The 17,242-nt window shown below is 38.1% G+C and overlaps 1 protein-coding gene across 1 annotated transcript in view; it reads left to right on the top strand.

Moving 5' to 3' along the window:
* LOC122540548 (A disintegrin and metalloproteinase with thrombospondin motifs 15-like) overlaps window positions 1-3,212 on the top strand; it is a 48,855-nt gene extending 45,643 nt beyond the window's left edge. Inside the window, exon 8 of the mRNA XM_043676414.1 lies at window positions 922-3,212. Coding sequence (XP_043532349.1) covers window positions 922-1,725 — 804 coding nt within the window. The 3' untranslated portion in view covers window positions 1,726-3,212. The remainder of the gene's footprint in view (window positions 1-921) is intronic.
* Window positions 3,213-17,242: the final 14,030 nt, after the last annotated feature.

Here is a 17,242-nt window from a genome sequence, read left to right as displayed (position 1 = left end):
AAAGCTTATTGGAAAGGAAATAAAGTTTTAGAAATTTGCATCTTAAATCAAATCAATGTGCATCAATTTTGAAAAAAAGCTCCAATTGCTGAGATCTCGGCTGGAGTAATTTTTTCAAGATCTTTTATAATGAGACCAACTGTAAAGGTGGGCATTCATGGATTTCCAATTAATTGTGTCTTGCTGGGGATGAGGAGACTGAACCTCAACAGTATTGTCTCTGGAGGCTGTAGTATCACTGACAAAAACTCCTGGATTTCCCCATTTAATTGCAAGTGTGCAGCCATGAAAGGTTGTTCATAGTTTCAAGGGAAAAATGAAGTTGAACTCGAATAACTTTGTCATCATTGTTATCACAAACTCCAGCTATTACATAAAGCAAACTTTGAGGGAAATTAGACTTAATAGTTTTGATTCTCTTTCTACTACTAGAAGTTCTATTTCCTCTCCCTGTTGTTGAGAACTCATTTGCTTCTTTTGGAGTACTTAATATTGAAGGGTGCCCTTGTTGGTAGTGGGTCAACTGAATAATACTGTCAGAAATAGGTAGAGCTTCCTTCCCCTCTTTCCATTTACCATCTATTGAACAAATCGCAAGCACAGCAATATATTTAACTTTGTGGCTTTCTGCTATTATTCAATAGTCATACTATTTGAAAATGACAATGAGAATTTAATCATTTGTTTAAAGATTTCACACTAAAATTTTAACAGTCCTTCCATCTATACAGATGGAAGTTGCCACCTTTTAGGAGTAGAGAAACGTTAAGAAATATTTTTGAAAGAGTGAAGAGAGGTATAAAGTGTAAGATATTTAGAAAATACCTTTGTGTAGATCATCGAGAGAGTAAGAGAGATGAAATGGAGGGGAAGGGTGCTTACTAAATATTTTAACTGAACTTACTTAGTATAAACTAAAAGTTGTTTCCATTCTGCAGACACGGATATAACTATATTGTGACGATACCAGTTGGAGCCACCAGCATCGATGTCAAGCAAAGAGGATACAGAGGCATGACTAATGATGACAACTATTTGGCAGTTAAAAATGAGCATGGCAAATATATACTGAATGGTCATTACATTGTTTCTGCAGTGGAGCGAGACATTGTAATAAAGGGAAGCTTGTTGAGGTATAGTGGAACAGCAACATCTGTTGAAAGCCTTCAAGCTTTTAGACCCATCCAGGAACCATTGGTCATTGAAGTACTATCAGTTGGAAAAATGACTCCTCCTCGTATTCGCTATTCCTTCTATCTACCAAAGGACAATAAAGAAGATAAATCTTCGCATAATTCCAACAAAAAAGACACAAAAGGAATCTTGCTGAACAATGACAGTTTGAGCAAATTAAATAAAATTGATACACGACAATCAGATTATAAACAAATAAGTTATAAATGGGTGGTGAGAACATGGTCTCAGTGTTCCGTTTCATGTGGAAATGGATTGCAACATAGATCTGTTGAGTGTGAAGACAATCATGGTAAAATAGCATTTGATTGTGATACCACCCAGAAACCTGAAGTCATACGGCAGTGTGGAGATCCTTGTCCAGTGTGGGAGATTGGCGGATGGTCACCATGCTCAAAGAGTTGTGGCAAAGGCTTCAAGAGGCGCATCATCAAATGTAAAGCTGAAACTGGGCATGCTTTGCCCAGAGAACACTGCAGTATAAGGAAGAAGCCACAAGAACTAGATTTTTGTATGATGAGACCCTGTTGAGAGTCATTAGTGGGCATTAATTCAGATAGAGTAGCCTTTAGAAATGGCCAGTGGCCATTGGTTTCCACCAACGTTTAGTGACAGTTATGACTGTTACATCTGAATCCAAATGGAATATTGAGAAAAAGAACGACTATACATTGGGAAAAATGGAGACCTGTGCTGCATAATTGTGAATGAAATTACCTGAAAGTTACATGTTGAAGTCTACCTCTGAAATTTGTAAGTTGATATTAAACCTTTTCGGTGGCTTCATTGACCATGTAAGGAGTGATGACTGCTTATTGAATACTTAAACAATGCAGTTTGTCACCAATTTGAAGCAGTCAAAAATTTTAATGGCTTGATGATCTTTTATTTACCATTGAGCACAAAATACTACAGGGACCAATGTAGGTACAGCTGCAATATAATGCAGGGATAAATGGCCTAATGTGATATATATTGATGATGCAATGAGAAAAGAGGGTGACCATCCTTCACTTCAGAGATGTGGAAGTTAGTTTATTTGTAAACGGGCAATCTTAAGTGCTACTTTATGAAATATATTAGATAGATAACCTGTTCGTTGTGAAATGTATTAGAATATTTTACCCAGTAATACTATCGTATGACTTGTGGAGTGACGTTTACTCAAGTTTAACTGGTGTCATCAGTTATGAAGTGTTACATTCCAACAAAACTGTATTTATGAAAGAAAAGCTAGAACATTAGGCTTGTGGTACAGTTCTGTATAAATGTAAACACTTTTGGATGTTTCCAAAACATGAGCGTTACAGTGTTGGTAGCTGAGCCTGTTTGTAAAATGATCTTTTCCAAATATCTCTTAGTAAACTACCATGTTTTATATGTAATAATTTATTCTGAGAGGAACAATATTCCATGGTGCATAGATCATTTTCTGTATGCTGGTAACATTATTTATTGTGTGTACTGGGTTCCAAATGCATCAATGCAAGACCAAACAGACAACTTAATTATTATTTTGTGGTAGGATTGTAAGTATGGTGCTATTTGTTTTGTTCACCTTTGCACATTTTATAACCTTGCCTGTAACCATTTGTGATAATTTTGGAAAACTTTCAGTTACAAAAAAAAAAGAAACGTGGAACTGTTTCATCTTCCCCTTTACAACAATAAGAAAAACTGAATTATTAACTATTGTGAATGGGTTTCTAAAATGCAAGGCCACTTCATATCAATGGTTTGTTCTACTTCCCGCTTTGTATTGTGGCAGTGCTTCTTTTTAAAAAAAAACAACCACATCATATATGCCAAACTCTGTAATCCTTTCACTTGCATTTTGGTTGGGAGGGATTGCAGTTACTGTTCTTCCATCTAAAAGATGGTTCATATGTTAGTGGGATTTATTTTACACTTTTGCATTTTTAAATTGCAGAAGGCATAAATACCGTTTGTTGGCTGTTATGTATACCATGTATACATTTGTTCAATTGTGCACAAATAAAATTGTAAATATCTATGAATTGGTAGTCCTGTTTGTTGAATGAAATTATGGCAAAGGCAGTAGTTCAAATGAAGTTGCACAAGGAGAATAATAGTCAGTTATGATATTGGCTGGTAGTTAAAGTGACTGAAGCTGATATCTTGTGGATGTCTTCACAAACCAATAGCAAAGACACTTGTTTCCAATATCTCTAATGGTAATAAATATCAGCAAAAAAAAAACCCTTCAGAACACATAAATCTGCTAATGAATAACACAATATTCATTGGAAAGATTAATAAGAGTGATTGAACAATTCAGATGACACTTACAAACAACATAACTTCACTCTCACTCTGTGATTAATGTCTTCCAAATTCTACCACAAATATAAATCCTACATTTTCTGTATATTCTGTGTGAATTCCAGTCAATGTTTCTTGAATGTTACATCAAAACAAAGGGTGATAGAAGCTTAGGACTCTCTTTTGCCAACAGCAAGTAATGTTAGATTAATTGTTAATTTTAAATCTGAGACATATAGGTATTCTGATCACTTAATCTGCACTATCAACACCCTTTTTCCCCCAGCACTCCGTCAGTCCCCCATCATTGCATAATTGCTACACCTTCTACACTTCATATTAGTTCTTGAGTCTTGAAACGTTAGCTTATTCTTTTTTCCATGGATGCTGCCTGACCTGCTGTGAACTCCAGCATCTGTACTAAGTTTCTCCTTCTGATAGATATTTGTTAATCAAAATCATTAAAAGATATGGAGCAAAGGTGGGTTTATGAAGTTGCATCACAAATCAACCATTGATTAGCAGAACTGGGTTTCGAGGCTATGTACTTAAAAGTTAAAATGAATGGACCCTATTACAAAATGAAAAGTGAACCAAAAAAAGAAAGACCTACATGTATCCAGTGCTTTCCATGACCAGCAGATGATATGATCCTTTCCTGCCAATGAAATACTTCTGTCATTACCGTTATAGGAAATATAGCAACTAATTTGCACAAAGCAAGCGTTCACAGATAGCAATGTGGTAATGACGAGATCATCTGTTTTTCTGATGTGAACAAGTGATAAATATTGGCCAAGACACTGCTAATTTCCTGCACCTCTTCAAAATAGTGCCACACAATTGTTCACATATACCCAAGCAGGCAGACAGGATCTCAGTTTAATATCTTATCAAAAAAGTAGCACTTTTGATAACTGCCTGCCCCCTCAGTGCTGCAATAGACGGTCAATTTTGATTTTTGTGCTCAGGCTCTGGAGATAGATTTGAACTCAGAACCTTGTTTCTTTAAGGCAAAAGTACTACCAACTAAGCCCTAGCCAACAAGCCAACTGTTCTGCCACAGTTAGTGTAAAACTCAGATCTAAGATAATTTTATGCTGGTTTCTAAGATTTGTGAGATTGCATGCACATGTAATACGAAAAGTTTTCTTTGTTACTTGGCCATTTGACTTAAATCCTTTTACAATATTTGCTGCATACAGTTTAATTATATATACATATAATATATTCAATTACCTAATTTTTTCGCATGTTCTTCCCTTTTCTAAAGGTGTTGACTATTATTGGCATATTGGTCCACTAGCTCTAGCAATCCTTTGGTACCTTATCATACTAACCCTTCCATGCTTGCTTATCTTTATGATGAACAAGTTTTTCATATGATTATGGCTTAGCATTCCCAATCTATTCAACTAAATGATCAGGTTTCACATAGTTCCTTTAAACCCGCACCAATTAAAGTGCTGGTATCTTGGAAGAATTTAGATATGGATAAAGGTGCTGCAGAATTAATATTATTGAAAACAAATAAAAAAGTACTTTGTATGCCACATTACTGATAATTACCAGTGTTCTCATAACATCTTATGATAATTTAATATAATTTCCAAAGAAAATATACAGCAAACCAAATCTTGAACAGATTGTAATTCTTGCTTCAGAATGGATCAGGGAAAGAGGGGGATAAAACATGCAGAAACTGTTTGGGAGTGATATCTTTCACTGGTCAATTTCTTCCATTGCATTGTTGTTTAATGCTATGTCTGGAATCAGATAAAACTTTTAAAAGGAATTCAAGATGAGACTGAAACTTATTTTAACTAAAGCACACACATTTTACTGAAGTAAGACTAAAAAAAAAATGACTTAGAGCTTGAACTTTATGCATTGGTTCTTGCCATCCCAGAAACAAATGGTAGCCTGTAAAATCCTCTTGTTGGCAAGTGTGAGGTTGCGAATATTTTAACACCCACTAATGGGAACTCATCATACCTGACACACAGAAACTCTAACAGCTATTCAGGTCAATTTGAAAGCCTGAAAACTGCTCTTTTTTGCTTTGGCTCAAGGTTAGCCATATACAGATCTGATGCAGCCTTGAAGGGATGATGGCCACTCGGATGGTAATTAATTTCCAGCAAAATGTCAAAAAACCAGCAGGTATCAGGGATGTGAGCAATTGAAGGGACCTCCATTTTTTGACGACTCCAAGCGAGGCTGTTAGCAGAAAACTTGTCATGAGGCAAGTCCAACATGTTTGGAGGAAAGAGGCAGTCCGTGCATTTCCAGCTGCCCTCAGAATGTTGAAAGGGATGGTCAAAACTCTGGAGCCAATTGACTTTTCTCCACTCAAGCAGCTTCACTTGCCTCTTTAACCTCAGAAGTGTCAGGGAACTCATACTTCAGAAAGGCAAATTATTTTCTCCAATATTAACATAATTTTTCCACATAAAGGATTCTGTTAGTCTGCAAAAAAAACAACAGTTTTTTTAAATGGAGAGGGCATTTTCATTTCTCATATAACACCAAATACAAAATATAAGGAATGGGTCATAAAGGTGACATGCCTGAACATTGCCTTCTATTCCTTCACTGGAAAGAATTATACATAGCTAATGTCCTTTAAGAGTAACAGGCAGAGGGCCGTCATTTCAGAACATTCAAAGGAAGTAGAGATCTTACATAGAGTAGGCAGTGAGATGGGTCAGTCTGTAGCAGAGGCCCAATTGTAGTAACAAACCAAAACCGGATAATCCCGGAGAAACTCAGCAGGTCTGGCTGCCCTTGTAGAGAGAGACAGAGTTAGTGTTTTGATCCAGTGGCATTTCTTCAGAACTGAAAATAGCTGGTAAAGAGTGGTATTTATAATGATGATGGGGTGGGAGAGCAGTGAATAGACTACATAAAGACAGAACCGAGAGAGAAAGACAAAAGGAATAGGCAAACAAAGATTGCTGATGATAAATCGAGAGAGAGAGAGAGAGAGAGAAAGATAAGTGCTGTAGGGTGACAATGAGACATGTAAATGATTGGAAATGGGTTTGCTCTGCTGCGGGCAACCCAAACAAAACAGTACCTAATGGTGTGTGGGGAGAATAACAAGCATAAAGGAGAGTGTTCACTTGATGAAATTGTTAACCTCAATGTTGAGTCTTGAAGATATCTAGGAGGAAGATGAGGTGTTGTTCCTCCAGCGTGTGTTCATGCTCCACACAATTGTAGGTAAGCTGGCAACGAACAATGAGGGCAGGGCAAGGCTCATTATTCTTAGTTTAATTTACATTCGATTAGTGTTAGTTCGTTGATGGGAAAATGCCACAGTGCACAGAAATAAATAAGCTTTTTCGTGTCAGAGCATAAGACGTGTCTTGGAGGAGAGGGTCAGTTATGCTGATGACTCCCTGGAAATTTCCAACATTGACATCATAATCACTATTCTAGACTCTTAGTTGGTCAACCACCAAAAGGACCTAATCAATAGGAACTGATCAACTAGTTGACTGGTTAAGTTCTCCAGTGGGAATAAGGACTGAGATAGAAGAGAGGGAGTGTTTGTTTCTATAAAGCTGGAAATGAAACATCAGCTGCAGGGCTCTAAAAAGACACATTTCAGGAAGCTTAGACATCAGCAGAGCAAATGATTAGGGAATATTGTTCCCACATGATAGCTGTGGTGATTGCTTTCATGCATGTGGTTAAGATGATGAGTGAGCTGGGAAGGTCCATTTATGAACAGTTGTAGCACATCACATGAAGTTTCTCATGATCTGCAGAACATTCTGACCCAATTACAATGACAGTTAAGGACCGATACTGCCCAGTGCTTGATATGAACAAACACAGTTTGTGGGCCCTCAGAATTACTACCACACAGGATCCTGGCTTTTAGCTGCAGTCCCCAAGTTAGTTGTTATACCGGCCACTCTCCCATTTAAAGGCCAATAAAGGCTGAATATTGGATCAGTTGAATTCTGGATGGCATCAACAACATGACTCCTGACATTTGACTGCAGGTTTTACTGAATAGGTGCCCTAGGTTTGTGAGGTCTAGTTTACTAGTTGTAGCTATTGGTTTGCCTCTATATACCTTCTACACAGAACCAAATTCTACACAGGAAAATATTACCTGTGTACTCTTGCTCTTCTATCACAACAAGTTGAAAAGTAGAAATAAATCATATCTACAAGGAAGATAAAGGAAATTGTGTTGCTGTGTTTTCCATGGTCAAATGTTCATTTTTAAAACTGCTTTACTTAGGATCACATTTCAAGTTGAAGAATTATTAATACTGCATTTCTGATCTAAACTACTCTACATTTTTGTGCAACTTCTTCTTCCTTGTGGAGCCCAGTGTTACTTGAAATAGGCAAACAGCTTGCTGCAGAAAATATTCTAATGGCACAGAGCATTTATTCCAGTGACAGACTGAGGGAAATCAGGTCTGCAACTTACCCACAGCATCAAGGAAGCAGTGCAGTAACTGAACAATTTTCTTTATTGCTGGATAGAGTGGCCGCCAGGTAAAACAGTTATTCATTGTCCTTTGTGTTAGCAGTTTGACACCGGACAATTGGAATAAGGTAACTGAGAGTCAGCAATACTTTTGCCCTAGCCAACTCCTGCTTTAATGTTCCTAGAAGTAAGATATGAAGATGGATTTTGTCAGTTCATATCCCTCATTGCAGTATACAAAGTGTAATGTGTAGATTAGAATGGCCAACAGGATTTTCCATTACCAATAACATATACACTAACTTTAATCTAACTTTCACTAACTTTCACCAAATTGCAAAGGAAAGTTGAGGAATGATTGAGACTTGGTGACTAAAGAATGGTGATTTAACAACATTCAAGGAGGAATGCAAGGTTCAGAGCTTCAGGAGATAATTCCAGGGAATGCAACTTAGATAGGAGAAAGAATGATCAAACAATTCTCCCTGCTATTACACGGCAAACAACATTGGGACTGCCTCCTGTTAAGCAAGAAAGCAAATACAGAACTGCTACAGCAAGGACACAGACAATCCACCTCCACTGGTGTTTTCTGCCTTCATCTGCTTCCATCTTATTGCAAGGTGATCTGCTAAATTAACCAAAAAGCTGCCCACAGCTAAATAAAATAAATAACTGGTTCATTGTTGAGCACTTTTATGTCCTTTGATGTGGAACAACATCATGACATAGCTGTCTAATTGCATTGCATTACTGGATTTTTCAAATTCAGAAGGATTGCTGCTAACAGCCACCTGGGTAGCAGACTCCTGCTTCATCTGTGAGGAGAAAGTGAGGTCTGCAGATGCTGGAGATCAGAGCTGAAAATGTGTTGCTGGAAAAGCGCAGCAGGTCAGGCAGCATCCAGGGAACAGGAGAATCGACGTTTCGGGCATAAGCCCTTCTTCAGGAATTATGCCCGAAACGTCGATTCTCCTGTTCCCTGGATGCTGCCTGACCTGCTCCACTTTTCCAGCAACACATTTTCAGCTCCTGCTCCATCTGACCTTGGTGACTCTGCATTTTGGTTATCTTAGTACTTCCTCTACTTTTGTAAAAGTTTATTGTTCAAAAAGGGTTAATCTGGAAACTATATTCAGTTAACCTTATCTGACGAAGTTATACAGTCTTGGGTGAAAACTTTGCGAGTCCAGTTCTAGATCCCGATGGAGGCAAATGTGTTATTCCTGACACCTGACAGTCTTGGTGTTTATAAAGTCAGGGAGTTTTACAGCATGGAAACAGATCCTTCAGTCCAACTCATCCATGCTGACGATATATCCTAACTTAATTTTATCCCATTTGCCATTATTTGGCCCATATCCCTCTAAACCCTTCCTTTTCTTGTACCCATCCAGACACCTTTTAAATGTTCTAATTTTATGCACTTCCAAAACTTCTTCTGGTAGCTCATTCCATACACACACTACCCTCTGCATTAAAAAACATAGCCCCTTAGGTCTATTTAAATCTTTCCCACCTAACTTTAAACCTATGCCCACTAGTTTTGGATTCACATAGCTATTCACCCTATTGGTGCCCCTCATGATTTTATAAACCTCTATAAAGTCATCCCTTAGCCTCTGATGCTCCAGGGAAAAAAACCCTAGCCTATTCAGCCTCTCTCTACAGCTGAAACTCTTCAATCTTAGCAACATCTTTTCTGAATCTTTTCAATTTTATCAACATCTTTTCTATAGCAAGGAGATCAGAATTGAATGCATTGTTCCAAAAGTGGCCGAACCAATGTCCTATACAGCCACAACATGACCTCCCAACACCTATGCTCAATACACTGACCAATAAAGGCAAGCATATGTCTAACTAGCCAATGGAACTGTTACTTATTGTTATCTTGAAACAAACGATAATTTGTTGTTAATACAACTGCTTCTCCTCGTTAAGACTCACTAGTTGTTCATCCTCTACCACTGTTAACTGAATGGACCCTTCAACTCAGTATAAAAATGAGGACTAGTGTCAAAATTCTACTCCAACTACAAGCTGTTGGTAAGTATAAAATCATAAAACCATAGGAGCAGAAATCAGGCCATTCAGCCCATCGAGTCTGCTCCGCTATTCAATCATGACTGATACGTTTTTCAACCCCATTCTCCTGCTTCCTCGCCGTATAACCCTTGATCTCCTTGATACTCAAGAACCTGTCTACCTCAGTCTTAAATATACTCAATGACCTAGCCTCCATAGCCTTCTGTGGCAATGAATTCCATAGATTCACCACTCTTTGGCTGGAGAAGTTACTCCTTATCTCCATTCTAAAAGGTCTTCCCTTTACTCTCAGACTGTGCCCTTGAATCCTAGTCCCTCCCACCAATGGAAAATCTTCCTAATATCTACTTTGCCAAGGCCATTCAGTATCCTGTATGTTTCAAATAGATCCCCTTCCTCATTCATCTAAACTCCATTGAGTATAATACCAGAGTCGTCAAACTTCCCTCGTATGTTAAGGTTTTCATTCCTGGGGCCATTCTTGTGAAACTCCTCTAAACATGCTCCAGGGCCAGTACATCCTTCCTGAGATATGGGGCCCAAAACTGCACACAATACTCCAAATGTGGTCTCACAGAGCCTTATAGGGCTTCAGAAGTACATCTCTGCTTTTATATTCAAGTTCTTTCAAAACAAATGCCATCATTGCATTTGCCTTCCTATCTACTGACTCAACCTGCAAATTTACCATGAGAGAATCCTGGACTAGGACTCTCAAGTGTCTTTGCATTTCAGACTACTGAATTTTATCTCCATTTGGAAAAAAGTCCATGCGTCTATTCTTCTTGTCAAACAGCATGGCCTCACACTTTCCCACATTGTACGTCATCTGCCACTTCTTTGCCCACTCTCCTAACTTGTCCAAACGCTTCTGCAGCCTCCCCGCCTCCTTAATGTTACCTGTCCCTCTTCTAGAAATGTGCAACATTTACATGCTTGCTTTCTGCATGCTCTGCAATGTCCATGGTTTTGTTCGTGTTTGGAAACATTGGTAAGACTGCTAGCAGGTTGTTCAAGTTTGGTAGGGGTTACAGGCAGTTTTGACAAGTTGCCATCCAACACCTATTCCACCAGTTAAAGAAGAGAATGAAATATTAATTGATTCTCTAAAAGTCACTTTCATGTGGGTTAATGCATCCACTTCTTCTTGTTAACACTCACGAGTAGTTCATCCTCTACACACGTCACCCTCTATGTGAAAATGTTGCCCTCAGATCTTTCCCTCTCACCTGAAATCTATGCCTTCTAGAATGGACTCCCCTACACTGGGGAAAAAAACTTGGCTACCCACCCTCATCACTATATAAACCTTTATTACCTTCAGCCTCTGATACTTCAGGAACAATAGCCCCAGCCTATTCAACCTCTCCCTATAGCTCAAACCCTCTAATCCCAGCAAAATCCATGTAAATCTTCTCTGTACCCCTTCAAGTTTAACACCATTTTCCTATAGCAGGGAGACCAGAATTGAATGCAGTATTCTAAAAGTGGCTTCAACAAGTCTTCTATAGCTGCAACATAATGTCCCAACTCCCATACTCAATGCATTGACCAATGTGCCAAACCTGCATTTGCTGCAGTGTATCATTTAGTTGGTTCACAATGTATGTAAATCTGATTGCCATATTATAAAAATGACATCCCTATTTGCCCAGAGGGCAGGAAAGAGTCAGCCACATTGCTGTAGGTCTGGAGTCACTTGTGGCTATGGGAAATTATTGAACCAGTTGGGTTTTTATGCAATTGACAATGGTTGCATGTCACCAATAGTCCAGCTTCTTCTTCTCACACTTTTAAAAATTCTACTCATTTAGGGAGTTTAAGAGAATGAGAAGTGATCTCATCAAAACATATAGAATTCATAAGGGCTTGAGAGTGTAAATGCTGTGAGGATGTTTCCTCTCAAAGGCATAGTCTTCCAGAAGGTATTGTTTCAGAACAAAGAAGTGTCAATTTGAGACTAAGATGAGGAGGCATTTATTTTTTAAGAGGCTGAGACAGATAGGATCTTGATCAGCAGCGAAAAAAGCAGGAAAATGGAAGTTGGAAATGTCAGATCAGCTATGGTCCTATTGAATGATGAGCAGGCTTAAGTAGGCTAACCTAATCCTGTTCTTATGGCCTTGCGATTCAAATATCACCATCTGTCATGGTGGGATTTGAACCCATGTGCCTAGAACCTTGGCTTGGGGTTCTAGATTGCTATCACTATGTCACCACATCTCTTTGAAAGCCTGCTTCTGAGCTGCATATTCTACAGAGCAGACAAACTGTGGATATCTGGAAGTTTAGGCACAGAAATAAATTTTGTTCAGATGTCCCACAGTTGCCCTTATAAGGAAAGCCACGATTTTTACCCTTATGTCTGAATTTTAAGTCACTTCTTTCCGTTGCACATACCAATAAGTACAAACTCCTTAGTGCAAAGATCCATGTCCATAGAAAATATACCTGGGAAAACATTTTGAAAATACAGGAAATATATAACAGGAATAATCTGTACCTGAAGGTCCAACAGGACTTAACTTCAATCATCATATTCTTTAGTAACTGGGATAGCTATTATTTAAAATCATTTCTGCTGCCAGCAAATTGGTCTTTGGTTTGAAATTTTAACTTTTAAATATACAGTTTGTCTTTTGTTTACTGGTGTTTCAACTTCTAAATCATATTTTCAGGGATCGTCTGCCAAGCATTTTCATGATGCTTCTTTATATATTATGGATAATGATCAAAGAAGGAATATAATCCATCAGTGTCTGAGTTCAACACGTTCAAGTGTATTTATATAATCACATGCTGTTAAAAGATAGCTTATGGATATTTTAAGGGCAGTGTTTATTATTAAAGAAAATATATCAATCACTTATTTGATGTAAAAGAACATTCTGAATAATAAAGAGCATTTATTCTATGAAACAACACAAATAAGCTACTCAAGCTGTTCAAGGAAGTATTAAAAATGCTGAAGTGAGAGATTTGCTGTGGATAAAAGCCAGTCTCAGAATTAGACTTGAGCAAGCAAACAGACAGATAACCTTTAGAAATAAGACAACTATCCCCACATATTATAAACGATCACCAACCACTACTTTTCTTCTCAGAACTTCAATGTTTTATAGCACTGGCAGAACATATTCTCCTGTTAGTGTTCCACATTTATACTGGATCTTATTTAAACGCAGTAGCCAGACATCACATAAAGGTGGCTCAGACAATGACAACTATCACCAATATGTTGATTATTCTAATTTGATTTTAGGTTTGATCCAACCCTAAGAGAGCATCGAAAGAATGCTCAAGGCTTATGACCAGGTGAGAAGGGGAGGTTTTTCAGCCTCTTTGGTTGCTCACAATAAAGCTTTAAGTTCTTTTTAGGTCAAGTCTTTCCTTATATTCATTTTAAAATAGAGTAAACCGTTTGTATTATAAGCAGTAAGGAGCCTATCACAAGGTTTTCTTCAGTCAACTTATTATCTGCCAAAGCTAGGAAGAATAATAGACACAACATTAGGTATATGGCCTTTGTGCAGTCGCTTGGCCCTCACTCATACATATAAGTACACAGTTAAAAGGAATAGTGTTCACTAGGAAGTGAGGTAAATAATATGATGGTCTTTCAGGTTTAAATTTAAGACCATCATGGATGAGTTGGTTTCTTAATGCATTAAGTCATAATAAATCTTGCAAATATTTTAAAGTTTTTGGTTCCTGAGGCCTTTTCTTTGGAACTATTTCTTTGGTAATTAAGTGCCAGATTTTCTGAGAGAGAGGGAGAATTGTAGAAAGCAGCTTCCCTTTACATATTTCTTTAATATTTCCAGGAAGCTCATTTTGTGAGTCTGTCTGTGACATCAGTGCTGTCAAAATGCTGTACTTCCCATTTGTTAATGTCTTCCTGACAGCGTGATGGATTTGGACAGGTGTCTAGAATGCAGGGTTCTGTCTCCCTTTTTGCTTACCCCTTCTCCCACCCCCCACCACCCCATAACCTCCCACCATCAATAAGGGTGATTTGCTTGTTCCCTAATCTTCACAATTGTATTTTTAAGCTGTTTGTATGTCTCAGTCCAACTTGCAGCAGTTTGAATCAGTTGGAAGTTTTAGACATCATTTAGCTTCAAGACAAAATGAAAAATTGGAAACACAATAAGAAAGTGTGACTTGCGTACAACGTGTCAGCAAAAAGTCTGGTCAACATCTTGACTAAAAGCTCTCAGAATTTCACTGAATTAGTAGACATAAAATTGAGTTTTTTCGTTAATACTTTCCTATGTCTCAAAAAGGTATGATCCAATTGCTACTTTCCATACTCATTCTCCCAGTTTCAAGACTCAAGGAATTAAGTCTTATAAATGTTGCACTGTTGTTCGCTGCTAAAATGAAATATGTAGTTTATTTTAGAAATCAAGAGTCTCAGAAGTAGAAATGGAAAGCAATTTCCAGTGATGTTCCATAGGATTCAGTGTCAGGCCCCTTGGTGTTTGCGTCAGAGTCATAAAGACCTCTAACAAAGAAAAAGGCCCTTCAGCACATTGAGAATGTGTTAGTCAAAAAACAACCACCTAACTATTCTAATCCCATTTTCCAACACTTGGCATATATTAAAGAACTACAGTTAAATGAGGTATGAATGGGAAATTTTCAAGTGACACAAAAATTGACTGGAGAGTTGATGGGGTAGAGGATGTCTGATGGCTGCAGGAAGATATAAATCACTTGATTAAGTGGATCAAAAGGTGGTAAATGGAATTCAGTCTGGAGAAGTATGAGGCTATGTACTAGGAGAGAGCATACAAAGCAGCAGAGTACCCAATAAACAGGATCACATTGGCAGGATTACAGTAAGTGAGAGAGACCTTGGAATGCATGTTCAATAGCCCCTGAGGATAGTAGCTGTTAGATAACACGATAAGCTTAGCATACAGGTTGCTTTCTTTCATTGGAGAACCTATTGTGTTATGTAGGCAGGCATGAAATGTTGAAATCACAGAAGCTTCTGCTTAGACCACAGCTGGAGTTCTGTGTACAGTTCTACTCACTCCATTACTGGAAGGATATAGGCGCTTTAGAGAAAAGGTACAGAATAGATTGACAAGAATGTTGAATAAGGTAGGATTGTTTTCTTTCAAACAGAGGAGGCTGGGGAATGACTTTACAAAGTCATACAGAATAATGATGGGTCAGATAGAGTGGACAGGAAAGATCAGATTCTCCAGTAGGTGGGGGAGGAGAGGGGTACATAGATTTTAGGTAATTAGTGGAAGGATTTGAGAGGACATGAAGAAAAAAAACCCATGTGGAAAGTGGTGGTGGCCTAGAATTTGCTGCCCAGTTTGGTGGTTGAAGTGGAAACCCTCAACTTAGGTAAAAGAAATCTAGATCTGCGGCTGAAATGTTATAGCCTCTAAGGCTTTGGACCGGGTCTTGAAAATGCAATTAGAACGGGCGGCTAATTTATTGAACCAATGTAGACATAATGGACTGAGTGACCCTTTTTGTACTGTCATTCAATATGATTATGGCTTTTCCTTTACCTAACTCTATTTTCCTAGCCTGTTCCCATTAAAGAATGGAGAAATTAAATTGAATGAAAGAAAGGGAGAGAAAGGAAAAGAGGAATGGAGACCTAGCTGTATGCAGTCTGGCTGGTTTCTTTCATAGCAGTGTAAAGAGTATAGGTCTAATTATTGTATTCATTTGAGATGATCAGAAACTGATTTGCTGGAATATCTTGCAATTATAAAACTCAGGCAATTTGTGATGTAAACGTTGGCAATTGGTTTTGAAAAAACGTGCCTCAATTTAATGCCCTCATTTTGCATCACGTATTACTCTCCTTAATACTAATGTCAATTTCAGACATTAAGTTTAATTAATCTTTTCCCAACTGATGAGCAGGAAATGACAGAGGTAGGGACTAAAATCTTGAAATTCTAGCCACCATAACATTAACTATGTGGATTTTAGCCTGGATGAGTCCTCCACTTGTGTCTCAAGATGCAAAGGACAGGGCTTGAAATTAAGGTCAAGGTCGGGTATGTTGCATCTGGTCTCTTTTCTGGCAGTAGAACTAAAGAAGTAAAGTTGAACTTGGGAGAAGAGGCCAAGGTAATTCGAAACTTCACTCCTCTTTGAACTGTCTGTAGTTGAGGAGAAACAGGGATGTTCCCACCAAGGTTGTCAAGGAATTGTTGAGAAGAATTAACCTTGAGGCCAACCTGGTTAAGTAATAGCAGAGAATCTTCAACCCTTCACCTTTTGGATGTGAGGGAGTTGCTCAGACCTCACCACTCTAATGGTGAGGGAATCCCTAACACTCTGTAGCAGATGACCATGATTATCTTGGAATGGCTCCACCTAGTCCCATGGAATCCCAGCTCTAGCTTTTTGCAAATAACTCCCATTCCTTCTCTTTGGCTGGTATTGAATCTGGTCAAGTGTCAGGTGAGTCTAAGAATATTTGCCTTAAGTGAGACTTCAGCTCTTAAAATCTACAAGACCACATTTTAATTCCCTCCATGCAATACTCTTAATCAGGCTCCCCAAAGCTTCCTCGGCTCCTATATAAAAACAAGGCATTAGTTTCTATCTATAGCAGCTAAACTTATTTTTAATGTCGCTCCCACCCAAACAAAACAATAATGACATTTTGTAACATGCATCTAAACTTTTAGGAAATTCTCATTTCTGGTGATTTTATGCAAAACGATTTTTCTGCCAATTATGTTAGCAAGAAAATAAAGCCAAAGAAAACTTTAATTGGAACAGAAAAAAATGGATCACCTTATTTTATCAGGCATGCATCATTCAAGCAAAAGAAAAATGTTCTACCTCAGAGATTCTAGATAAAACCAAAGAGCAAATGTAAAGCTGTTGTGATGCCAGTTTTCACATTGTTCGGCTATAGTGACCACGTAGGGGATTGTACTGTTAAGACCTTTAATAAATCTGTTCACACAAAAATTCCCCTCATCACTGAGGTTGGAGGGTGCACCTATTCCTCTCCAGTCCTAATCGTTCACTGGCCACAACGAACATTAAATATAACAGAGTGGTGATTGTCGTATTAATCAATATGGTCTAATCATCAATCGCCTGATTAACTCAGTGAGTTCGCTTATTTAAAACAGTAAATCACATTGGATTGAATTTTCCAGGATTCAGATTGTCACTGCTCTCCTTCTTTACATTATGAATGAGCCCTGCATTTCTGACAAGAGATTCTGATTAGGTATCCTATAGGAATGTGATGAGAAC

The sequence above is a fragment of the Chiloscyllium plagiosum genome, chromosome 35, assembly GCF_004010195.1.
Source record: "Chiloscyllium plagiosum isolate BGI_BamShark_2017 chromosome 35, ASM401019v2, whole genome shotgun sequence".
Classification (NCBI taxonomy): domain Eukaryota; kingdom Metazoa; phylum Chordata; class Chondrichthyes; order Orectolobiformes; family Hemiscylliidae; genus Chiloscyllium; species Chiloscyllium plagiosum.
Note: the sequence above shows the minus strand (reverse complement) of the source record. Positions and strands in the feature narration are given on the sequence as shown.